General features: G+C 44.4%; 1 protein-coding gene across 7 annotated transcripts in view; it reads right to left on the reverse strand.

Moving 5' to 3' along the window:
- Nucleotides 1-12682, reverse strand: part of DDX31 (DEAD-box helicase 31) — a 51030-nt gene that overhangs the window by 30502 nt on the left and 7846 nt on the right. For all 7 annotated transcript variants that reach the window (XR_008824125.1, XM_056353058.1, XM_056353056.1 and 4 more), the window contains 7 exons: nucleotides 11823-11887; nucleotides 10880-10999; nucleotides 10388-10494; nucleotides 9446-9681; nucleotides 8921-9097; nucleotides 6173-6232; nucleotides 209-259 (listed from right to left, as the gene is read on the reverse strand). Coding sequence is in view for 6 of the 7 variants with exons in the window: in XM_056353058.1 (XP_056209033.1) it covers nucleotides 209-259; nucleotides 6173-6232; nucleotides 8921-9097; nucleotides 9446-9681; nucleotides 10388-10494; nucleotides 10880-10999; nucleotides 11823-11887 (816 nt within the window). In the remaining variant the exon portion in view is untranslated. The remainder of the gene's footprint in view (nucleotides 1-208; nucleotides 260-6172; nucleotides 6233-8920; nucleotides 9098-9445; nucleotides 9682-10387; nucleotides 10495-10879; nucleotides 11000-11822; nucleotides 11888-12682) is intronic.

Consider the following 12682-nt stretch of genomic DNA (forward strand, 5'->3'; position numbering starts at 1 on the left):
TGTCAAAACCAAAGATAGCATAGCAACACCATATCCTAGCAAAACCCTGAGTCCCAGTCCTGCAGTCAGGAACATGTGGGTCTCCCACACCTGTAGGCATCAGCACAAAGACCAGCAAACTGCAGAAAGAAGATCTGGACTGGAGAGGAATTTCATCTGAGCAAGACTGCACTTAATACATACGTACACACATACGTAGCAAACCTACCTGCACAATCCATGTAACTTGAGGCAGGTCCAGTCCACGTGCTGCAACATCCTTTAAAAATAACAAGGAAATTAATTCAGTAAAAGTGCTTTGAAGATATCTGCAACGTAAGAACTCTTTCCGGGATGGCAACTATGCCAGGACACAACTGGCTATGCAAGTAGGAATTTTATGTGCCTCATTTGGGGAGAGATGGACTGAAGGTCAGAAATAATGCTGGGGGTTTTAAACGCAAGGAATATTGTTAACACACTAAGACAATAAAAAATGATCCACTACTGTGGCCCAAAGCCTGGAGGGTATAAACACACCTATTTCAGGTGAGCAGTGCTGAATTACAGCAGCCTGCTACAGTCCCTTTGCATTATACCTGAGAGAATCAACTGTCTTAAAGGTAGCGATACCCTTGGTCCTTCAGTTGGTTTCATTCATGGAAACGGAGCTGCTGCTTGGCACCTACTACCCAAAGAGTGAAAGGCAGAATCAATTCTCCAAAAGGCAGCACTATTTCTGAGCACACCTTTTTCCACAGCAAGCCTAAGAACTAAAACCAGGCTGCTTAGGATGAAAAGGAAAATGGCCATAAAGCGAATGGCCAAGGATCCTAGGCCTTGAGCGGCATGTCCAAAGATGCACCAACAGCCGATGGTCTGAATTTGATGAGCAGATGACTTGCAGTTCACTTGACCCTACACTAAAGGCCAACAAACAGTTTAGCAGAATCTGCAGGAAGCTGGAGTACAGCTCGAGGACAGGGGACTTGAGCTATCCCTCAGATTTTCACCAGTCCGGCTTTGATTTGGAGAAACAAAACTCAGCCCCAAAGAAGAGTCTGAAGCCACTGTCAGGAGCGTCATTTGATGTGCCAGCTGGTGAGAAAATCCACTGACTTGGAGGAAGGCTTGAATGAGCCCCTTAAGTTATCCACAGCCAGTATAGCTCAAAAAACACACCCTTTCAAAGAAAAAAGGGAGTTTAAATACTGTTCAAAACAGAGAGAGCATGCAAACATGTTTCAATCTCCCTTCTTGATTTTCTGTTCATTAGTAATGTCCTCACATACTCCTTCGATTTTACATTCACCACGCGCAATGGCAGAGCAGGTGTGCAGATTTAACTCTGTTAGGAAATGTTTTGGAACACATGTATCTTTTAGCTAGTTGCAAAATAGAATATATTAAGAACGTAAGCAGGAGCTTAATGTACTAAAAATGTGTCAGCCACCCACTGAAGTGTTTTCATGCAACTCCCACACACGTTAGAAGACTAGGAAGCTGATGTTTTGGCAGCAAAGGCCTTCCCATAAGCACTAGCCAGGTTGCTTTGTGGCTCCAACTGCAGTAAAAGAGGAGACACTTTCCACAGCGCCCACTCTGAAATAATACACACTTTTGCTCCAACACGCTCATTAAGAAATGACTTGTTCCCAGAGTCAGGATGAACAGATGTACAAAAAGCCATTTAAAGGCAGTTGGAGCAAATAAATCAAGAGAAGTCGTGGAACGTGTACAGCAGTTACCAGGATAACAAGATTATAAACTCTACAGCATGATCAGACAGGAGTGCTGACGTCTGATTCCGATCTGGCTGGCTGTTATGCACTTCCACTCTGACAAGTCTTTGGTCTTCGCCTATACTGTGCTCTCTCTCACACCCAGTAGTCTAGGAAAGGCTGTTTGAGGAGAGAGCTCTGACCTTGGGACAGGGTCAGTTTAGCAAAAATAAACAGATAACCAAGGCACCCCTGTGGTCAGGAGCAGCACCTCCAACACGAGGAGGAAAAGTAGATGGCAGGGGCAGGAGCTGTCCCTCTCATCCATCAAAATTCTTTCCTTACTCTTCTAAGATACCTTTTCTCCACACCACTGGCTGGGAAACTACTGCTGCAGACTGTGTTCTCATATGCATTTGCCAACGCAAGCAGGAAAGCTGAAAAGGTTAACCGAAAGCCTAATGAATAGCCAGGGACAACATTTTCGGAGGCAGCTCTCCCCCCATCATCAGCCTTGTATTCACTATTGCTTTCACAATGCCACCAACTCCACTCAGCTGTTACAGACACATATCAGCAGCTATTCCCCCAGGGTTTAACTTGGCTTGCTTTCAGAAGTGTCTGGGGATTTACTGGTAATTGGAGTGTTTTGCAAACTCTCAAAGATTCCTCAGTATCAGTCCACCTGCGTCTCCTGTAGCTCCATTTCCTCAAAGACCCTAGTAGACAGCAGCAAGGTAGAATTAGGATAAAAAGTTTGAGTTGATTTGCTTTCCTCTGCTGGCAAAGCCCATGAGCTTCCGCCTTCTCAGATCTTGAGAAAAATACTTGTGGGTCACCTTACCAGGAAAGAGAATACAGCTCAAGCAACAATTATCCAGTTTTATTAGCACTGCATTTATTCTACACACAAAAGCACTAACCTGGTGTGGCAGTGCTCTTCCAACAAGCCCGATAGATTTCCAATGCACTACTCCCTCTTCTTTTCCACTGCCCCATACGGCATTCCCCTTTCCATGCATGACCTCCACCACCATTCCTTAATAACAGGGAAATCAAGAATATGACACCTCAGCAGGTCACCGCTGATTCCTTTCAATGGGCAATGGAAGGGAGAATTAAGTGACCATCTCACAGGAGCAAGAAATACCCTACACCAGCGCAATTCAAAAAACCCAGATGCCAAGCAAACATGATAATCCGAAGCCTTGACCATGTTCCTGCCTGGATCCCAACGGCAAGCCACAGAATGGCACAGCGTCAAGGTACAATCCGCCTGAGGAGCACCAGAAATGCTGAAATTTCTGCTTCTAACCATTCACGTTACCAGTCTGTGCTCGTGGTGGTGGTGGGGTACGGGGCCGGGGGCGCAAGGGCAAAACAGCCCCACCACGAGCCAGGCATGTCAGTGCAGAAGATCAGAACCAACACAGCCACAAAAGTTTTGCAAGGGCCTCGGTTTGCGCAGTCCCTCTCACACAATCTAATTAGGGCAAAGGAAATTACTAAAGTTGCTTTTGAAAGACACTCAATGGTGAGGTCTTGAAGGCCCTGAGCTTGACAATTGGCTGCCTACATGAGGCCTAGAAGTACAGATGGAAGGCAGCTTGCTCAGGTGCCAGGCTGTCAGTTGGATTAAAATGACTCATTTATTTACCAAAGAACCTCACAAAGTGCTTTAGCTAACAGGCAGAGAGGGCCTAACGGCTCTCCAAGCTGGGGAAGAAGCTCTCGCGCCTTCCCGGCCTGCCAAAAGTCATTACTGCCGAGTGTGGAAAGCCATCAGCAGGGTAGAGACCCCCGTCGGCAGGGTGACAGATTGGGCTGCGTAATCAGAGGAGGAAGGGGAGAGCACAGAAGCTGTCAGAGGCGAAAGCTCTTGGCTAGGGCCGCCAGAAAACTGGCAAGATGAGTTAGCGTGACTGAGTAAACAGCAAACAATCTCCAAATGATCTTTCCTCTCTCCCTGGAAGAGATGAACTTGTTTAAAAGGCACATCCCAAAGGAAGCCGCAAAGAACTTCAGTGAAGGAGAGAGAAATAAATCTGGATGAGACCCTCTGAGATACATGGCCCTTCTTTATTTTCTTGTCTGCCAGCTTATATTGTCTGGCAAAAAATATTTTATGGAATATATTAATATACATATGACATAAAGCAAATTAATAAAAGGAACAGCAGGTCCCATTGCTTACTAGAGCGGAAAGATGGGTGGAGAACATGGCATAAGGGACAAGGGAAGGACGGCAACATTATTTGTGTTGCTCTTCTGTGAGCCAGATTTCAAAATTTGTGGGCACAGAACGTGATTTTGCAGTGAAAAGAACTGAACCATCTTTCTGCAAAACATTTTTGCTGATATGAAGAAAAGTGGCAGAAAAAGCAATGCCCTCAGAGGCAGGAGGTGGTCACAGTGCCTGGCTGCCCTTTGGACATCTGCGTTGGGGAGGCACCTGTAATGTGGGACTAGTGCAAAGTGTATCTCTATATTAAGGTGTCCATATGGTCCCCATTACTGTGGTAACAGGCCACCTCCTGGTTTCAATGCATTTGTCCTCCCAACATCTCTGTAAGATAGAACAGTGCTACTATCCCCACTTTACAGATGGGGAGCTGAAGCACAGAGAGCATTTTGGACTCAGACACGCAACTTACTGTGCTTAACGTGCTAACCATGTGCCAGCTGAGCCATAGTAACTGTAACCATCATGATTTGCATCCCTGCCTTGCAGTAAATGCAAAGTAGCTTAGACCAAAACGAAGGAGGGTTATGATAAACGCGTTACCTTACACTACCCTCTTCATGGCAATCTAGGTTAATTCACATTACCTCCCATTTACGACAGGTCAGGAGCAAGCACACAACTATTGCTGCTCAGCTGACATGTAGTTACTTGCCTTGTCACCACAATTCCACGTCCACTTGCATGGAGTCTGTGGCATGGCAGGAAATAAAACCACATCTCCAGCATCTCAAGAGAGGGATTCCATCCACAGGGATTTCTTTATCCAACTTACTCTTCTTCCTACCTTGTCAACAGCTGTATATTTCCTGGCAGATTTTTCCTGCCACAGGCTGCACTTCCCCTTCAAACAGTCTCACCCAGGAACCAATATCCCAGTGATCACAATGATTCTGTTTTCTCTTTCTTTAAAATTGAGCACTTGCTGTCTTTCCAAACTCATTAAACTGAAATTTCAGTAAGACGACATGTCCCCTTCTCAGTTGCAGACAGCATGTGCATGAAGGATAACAAAGTTTAGCTATTTATTGTTTAGAATTTACCACTTTCTCTCTTCAAAACACTTAATCTACACCTCTGATTTAAGCTTTGCTATCTTCCTCAGCTGAGACCCTGAAGCATCACCTCTGTACACAGAGAAACCAAGTTACAGTTACACCAAGTTACAGTTACACTTATGCATTGCAAAGATGCATTTTGACCTTGATCATATCATTGAAAGGTGTACACACAAGCAGGACCAAGACTAGCAGGTAACAAAGTAAAATTTCACAAGTGATACAATATATAATTTAGCAACATTAAATCAAATGTTCCTATATATACATGGCAGTCCTAGTTTGAACTGCAGGCATAAAAATAAGACAAAATTCAGCCCCCACTCTGAAAAAAATTGCAACCAGTTTCCTTTAAGAATAAGGTGCTGCAAGAACAGGAGTCATTTCAGAGCTGGAGAGGGTTTCTCAGCTCTAATTACTCCCGATCGCTGTAATTTACAAGTTTGCGGTGGGTAGAAATCGCCAAGATTCACACATTTTCAGATCAACAGCTGCCACTATTAGAGAGCAAATCGTGCAGCCTTCTGCACCACTGCAGCAGGCTAGCTGTGGCACCGACAGGTCAGAAACGAGAAGCGGAAGGTGCCACCACAACACAAGGGCGCCAGCAAACTTCAGTAGAGGACAAGAATTTCTCCCTCAGCACCCTTGAAGGAAGCTTGAAGGGCAAAGCATGGAGAGCAGCAGAGCATGTGTATTTCTAATGACACCACTCTCTGGTTAGGCTTCCCTTCCATCCCTGCAGGTTTTTGTTTTTAACCTTGGGGTAGTCATTAAGATGGGAAATATCACATTACATCCAATTTACCTGGCAGTTATGGGGCATACTACAAATTAGGATTGCATTCTACTGACTGCATGTAGAGGGCAAGGTTCCAGCTTCAAATGAACATATTTTTCCAGACCTAAGACCATCCAAAATACTTAGAGGCCTCTTGTACAAGACATATACTTTTTCTGTGTATGGTACCTTGCAGCAAAAGATCATATAAGAGTTTGCAAAGAGGGCACCCAACCTTATTTAACATGTGAGATGCAGGAAAAGGAGATGACTTTCCTCAAGGTCAGACAGCGAGCTGGAATCAGAGCTCAGTGCCAAATCCTCTGTTCCACCATTAGGTATCAGACAGGCCCATTAGTGTGGAGCTGCAAAGGGACTCTAAGTTACTTACAGTGCAAAGCAAGATGCCGGTCTTGGATTTTAGGAACTCCTGAAAGACCTCTGTTCTTTCCTAGAGGATTAAAACAGAAAATGAAAAAGAGTGATTGTACACTGTATAACCAAACCTAAAGCAAATCAGCTGAGGTAACAAACAACTACGCCTTCTTCACATTAGCATGTACAGCTTCAAAAGCAAAGGAATTGACTTCATGAGTTCCAGTCAGACTTTTCCTGCAAATGGAAAAAATAAAATTAAAAAAATCTATAGCACACAGGTGTGGTCCCAGGTAGGAAGGCACAGCGTCTGGGGCAAGCCTGAATGCATTTGGTCAAATCAAAGCAGCCAACACCTCCACAGTTTGCACAGAAGCATGGCGTGTGGATGTCAAAAAGCAGTAACTGTTTTTACATGGAGAAGGATCCACAAAAGATGAGGCAGCAGCAACAGAAGCACTGGCACACTTGATGGGCAGCACAGGCTTTTGTGAATGCAAGAAAAAGCTGGACATCTTAACTGCTGTCTGTCCAGTCACACGATGGGCAGGATAAGCCCATTTTGTTGACACAGCGATATAATCACATCACAAGAGATCAGCCTCATCATGTGCCCAATGGGGCATGCAGACAGTCACTGGACTGACTGTGGAATTATTAAGTATCAGGATGCTCAGCTGCACGGTGGCCAAGGTGAACTGTTGTGGGGTAAATTTTCAAAGTAACGGGGCAGGAGAGTTGAGGCCTTGGTCAGAAACCCCTGCCCAAGGGGGCAGGACCCCTGGACCCTGCAGACCGCTGCCACAGAGCTCCCAGAGCACCCTCCCACGGTCTTCCCACAAGAAAAGGCCTCGTACTGGTGAGGGCCACCAGTGGGGCTGCTGACACTAGGATGGAGGGTGTTTCTTCCCACGAGTGTCCGGGGCAGGTGCTCTCAAGCCTTGTCTTCATCACTGGTCTGCCCCAGCAGAATTCCTTCAGCCCCCACTTCTAACACGAGCTCAGGCTCCCAGGCAGGGTTGTCCACAGCCCCCAGATCCCAAATTACCCCGTCAGCAGTCTTTGAGCTGTTGAGCTCCAGAACTGCAGGAACCCACCAGTATGGCTCCTCACTTACCTTCAAAAGCCTCGTGGGCTTTCAGTTCCAAAACCTTCCTAAGCAAACTCACTAGTGTAACTAACTACTCTGGGTGTGGTTTTTTTCTTGATAAAAGTAACAGAAACTGATTCTCCAACCCACATCACATCAGGACAATATCTGCTACCACAAAAGGCAACCTCTGAGCACTAGCAACCAAAGGCCTCTGTAGCATTCCACCGTTCCTTGCCAGTACCCCTTATTTACCCACATTCCCTCTCCTTAGCTGCGGGGAAACACTGCGCACGCATACTCCCTTCACCCGATTCCCTTTACTCTTTTCCTTGCCAGAGCTCAGGCTGTCTCTAGCCTCAGAAACACCATACCCATTTCCTTCCTGTCCCTTTTGCGTCCTCCTTCCAAAATATCCTTGTTTCCACATTTCAAGCCTCCCTCCTCAGAGTTGTAGCTCACAGTTAAGTGAATGTCCCGTTATGTTGATGATATAGAAGAAACGTTACACACTTGATTCTCAGCTAGAGGTACTGTTCTAGGAAAGAAGGGAAAAACTTAGGCCTTGCCGACACACTGAACCCTCTGCTGACAAAAATTAAAGAAGAGAGCACGCTGTATCTTGTTGACAATGACAGCAGCCGTGCTCAGCAGTACCATATGGGATCCACAATTTAGCTCCATTAATGCTCTTAATTTGAAGACATCAAGCACTAATTACACACTGGGTACTAAAAAGGCAAAACCCTTCCCCTGGTGCCAGCTACTTAGTGGTGTTCTGTTGGCTTAACAGCTGGTCAGGGTAGAGTTGGGCCAGACCAGGCCTGCTCACTTGCTCAGGCAGGCAGGTTGAGGAAAGGCCAGACTGCAGGGACAGCATAGCACATGTTTCTGGTCTCTGCAGGATGGGAATGAGTGAGAAAAACAATGGCTCTTCACCTCTTGCTTCATCAGAAGAGCTCTATTCATTTGCCATCTCTGCTGTGCAGCTCAGAGTACAGCGGTAACTCTCTCCATCGCAGAACAAGGGCAGGATCAGGGGCTGAACTTTTGAGGGAGGTCCCTGAGCTATTCAGAGAAATGCTGCAGTGACAGTTCATTCGATACTCTTCTTCTGGCCTCTCAATCCTCTGTAGCAAGCTCCAATCTCATCATCCAGGCCTATCTGGCTAAAACCCAGCCCTATTTTTGCGTAATCGCTGTATATATCGCTATTTATTCCATCCCAGGGAAAAGAGCAGTCTGTCAACACACTGTTCTTCAAAATCAAAGCCAAACTGCTCCATCCTCACCTAATGGGGGCAACTTATTGGGTAGTAACGTTTTGGGGCTCGGATGAGGTTTTCCTTTGGCATTAAAAGCTTGTCTTGACTGCGTGAGAGAGAACGATGGACACATAAATGGTTGAGTGCACCCACTGAGAATACAGAACGGCTGCCTCAGCCTGCTGAAATAACACCTCTTGCCTCTTCAGCTGTGTTTTTCAGATAGAGCTACCGAGGTACTTTCCAGAAGTGGGACAATATTCTTATTCTCATTAGCAGATGGAAGAGTGAGGCCCCTAGAGGTGAAATGACTCTCTGTCCTCTCTTCTGCCCTCCTCCCCAAAATAACCACATAATATATCATAGGGAATAACAAAACTGTGTATTCTGACATCTTGAGAATGCTTACTTCCTGTTCCATGTTGCCATGCAGTCGTAGAAACTGTAAGTGCGCAGAGGAGACAGATGAACGTTCAGATTGCTCCAACTTTAGCCCTCCTGAAAGGACCTTTAGAAGGAGCTCATGGTAGAATTCCACTTGTTCACAGCTGGAGAAAAAGATTATCATCTTGTGGTGTTTTTCAAACTGCAAGAAAAAAAGAAAAGTGCACATGATCACCTCCACGGGCCTCACCCAATTCCCTGATCATCATAACATCTAGGTGGCTTCCACTTCTGGAGATATAATTATCCAGGAAAGGATTACGGAGTCGGTTACTAAATGCTGAGCCCACAAAAGAAGTAGGAGTACACACTGCACAGGTATCTCACTGCCAGCATGAAAGACACAATAGTGTCAGCTCTCTTGTGGCTGTATACCAGATGCACTTCAAAGCCCTAGATCTAATCCATACTATCCTTGGCAGAGTAACAGATAAAGGAGTTGGAAAGGGTGAAGGGCTACTTAGTAATATAAATGCAAGCAGAGACTCACCTTGCATTTCTCAAGGATAAAAGCTGCTAATGTGACAAGCCTCAGTTTGCTGGGAACCATCATGACATACTGCTTGAGCTTCTCTGGAACAGCAAAGTTTTCCTGCTCCATGCAGTTTGATGAACTACTGGCTTGTCTTTCTATTTGTGATGCTGGTTGGAATGCCTTCTGGATTTCATCTGCTATGGAAATGCTGATGGGATCATTCAAACTGATATCGGCCAGCCGCGTCACTCCTAAAGCACAGAAGATGAAAAACACATGAGGTCCGGTGTGGGGTGCTGCTGGGGAGCGTGATGAAATATTCACATAAAAAAAACCCTAATGCAACTCCAGTGAAAAGCCTCAGACAGACAGAACACCTCCACAAACTTCAGGCTTGTCAGGACTTAGCCAGCCTTAGTTGCTGTGGACTCCACCAAAAGCATGACAAGACACTACTTCAGCCAGCTGTGGTATTTTACATTGCATAAACGTCTTGACCAGATGAAAACCAGAACTGCAAAACGCTGTCTGCGTGTGGGGAAAACACCCCAGATCTTCTACCAAGAGTGCAGGACTCATGAGACCTGGCTCAATTCCTGCCTTAGCAACTGACTTCTTGTCTGATACTGAGCAAGTCACAGCTGTCTTGTCCTGTCGTTAGCTTTTTGCTTTAATTCTGTATTTGTAAAGCAAACAAACAAATCAGTGCTTCCCAGGTTCATGACGACTTTGCTCTGGAATTTGAGAGACGGATGTAAGGACCATGTAAGCATATACCCTGACAGAAACTGCAGTAACAAAGGACAAGTGTCATAAGCCCAAAGAAATCAATAGGCATTATTCTATTTCTGCAGAGGGCTTCAGACTGAGCTGTACTATAATCAGACTCAACCAACTATTTTGCAGTTGCCTGTGCATTATTCAGCTAAAAAAAGACACTATCTGTCTGTAACCTACCTTCTGTGAGGGTGGCTGAGAGCAGGACATTCTGACGTGTGTCTCTCCCAGCATTTAAAGCATTGAGTATCACAGCTACATCCTTCTCAAAGCCCAGGTCCAGGATCCTACAAAACCAGCAGAGGTGATGAAAGATGCTGCAGGAAGGAATGATGAGGAAATCTTAATACAGAGCCAATTAGGAACAGGGGAAGGGCTAGCACCGATCAGATCTTTGGTCCATCTAGCTTCATGTTTCATCTTCAACTTTTGCCAGGGTCAGATGTGTCAGAGAACACTGAGAGAATCTCTGAAATGAATAACTGTACAATAAACTGTCCAAAGCAAACATTTCTTCCTAATTCCAGGCATCTGGTGCTTGGCTGAGGCCACCAAGCATAAATGGTTTGAGACTGCATGTGTGCTCTCTCTTATTTTGTTAAAAATATTTAGTGAATTACGTTGCAGAGGGTATCATAATTATTTTCCATATCTGAACATTTGGAAGTTTACCTGTCTGCTTCATCAATAATCAGCCACTGAGTGCGTCGGAAATGAATACATTCTGTGGACTTGATGTGATCAACCAGGCGACCAGGAGTTGAAATGAGGATATTTATCCCTTTACGTAATCTATTTAGATTAAAACAAAAAAACACACAAAAAAAGGAAAGTGAAAAAAGAAAAAAAAAACCAAAAAAGAAAAGAAAACAAAACATACAGGTTAGCAGTAACTCTGGAATAGAACCCAGAGACAGGAACTGGAAACTACAGAAAAAAATAGTCATGTCCACGTAAAATTAGCAGAGGCAGTACTTTCTCACTGATTAAAACTGAAATTTCTTGCACAGCTAAATTTTATCCTTGATCATCACTGACACTCAGAGGCATACTCAGTGATAAGGATGGGTGGAAAAAATATCAATAATTAAAAATAATAAATAAATCTACACACCGAAGCTAGGTTTTCTTTTCTAATTGAGTACTTTTTTTAGTCAAGAGTAAACTTCTTGTGTATGTCTGCATATAGAGAAACGAAAATTCCATTTTGGATTACCAGCTTACAATTCAATTCTTGAAAAGGGAAAAGAAAGAGATTTTTAACACCAGGAAATCTCTTTTCCAGAAAGCAATTTCCCCCATAACAAATACTGTAGACTGCACTCGGCAGTAAGCAAATACAGGTGTTTGTCAGAAAAGGCAAAAAAAAATACTGACACAAGAGATCATCTTCTCAGAAGGCTCATCAACATTTTAGAAATAGATCCAACTGGGGGAAGTGAATACTTCCTGCTGACCCAGTCACTGTGTCTGGGTAAGATCCAGGGGGATCACAGCTTGATCCCAACTCACAATCCTCTCTCCCAGTAAGAAAAGCACTCTAAAGAAGAGTAACAGATAAAAACGCTATAGAGCAGAAGAACCCAAAACACAATTTAGGAAGTTGGCTTCCTACCTGGCTTTTTCAGATTTTCTCTTTTCTCCCCCCATTAGCACTCCAGGCACAATCCAGGCAAATGGCTACAGAAAGGAAAACAAAGACCAATATAGATTCTTCCTAATAAAAAGAGAGAGCCTAATCCAAAAATAATGTTTCCTGGCAAAAAGAGAAAAGAGTGGAGCTGACAGCAGCGTGCATCTGATTTGATCTCTCATATACAGTCTACATGCACTCTCTCACCCACAGCTACATATCAATGGCACCTTTAGTTCTAGCCAAGTAACTTGCTTCCCACATCGTCTACAAGACACAATGCAATCATTTTTGCACCACTTCCAATCACCGAGTAGTATTTCTTTTCCTTCTCCCCATGGAGCCTAAATGTTCAAAGACAAGCTACAATGCTATTTCTTTATCTTGCCTTTAAGCAGTATCTTCCTGTGGCCAAAGAAAATTTAAGAAAAACACAGGACCTATGAAGTTTATATATATGTACACAGACCTACGTGCAGGCAGTCACCATGTCTGTGAACATTAAATGTCAGCCTCATTGATATTGGCAGGAGCTTATGCCGCTTACTTCAATGAGGTCCGATCCTTCATTGAATCCAATATTGCTCAATATTTACAGGGGAGATAATCAAAGCATGGTAGTGCCACTGCCTCACTCAAGAGGAAACGCAGGACAGAAGCAGAGCACAGCTTGTGGGGATTGCACAAATGTGTGACTGGTAAATAGGCTTAAGTTTCCATGGGTCACTGCTTGCCAGAAACGCTCCAACAACATAGTTTCTACAAAAAGACTTTCTTTTTAAGGTTGAAAATAAGGAAGATGCCTAAGCAAGATCCAGGCAATACAACCTAAAAGTTGGCAT

This window comes from Falco biarmicus, chromosome 9 (assembly GCF_023638135.1).
Source record: "Falco biarmicus isolate bFalBia1 chromosome 9, bFalBia1.pri, whole genome shotgun sequence".
Taxonomy (NCBI): domain Eukaryota; kingdom Metazoa; phylum Chordata; class Aves; order Falconiformes; family Falconidae; genus Falco; species Falco biarmicus.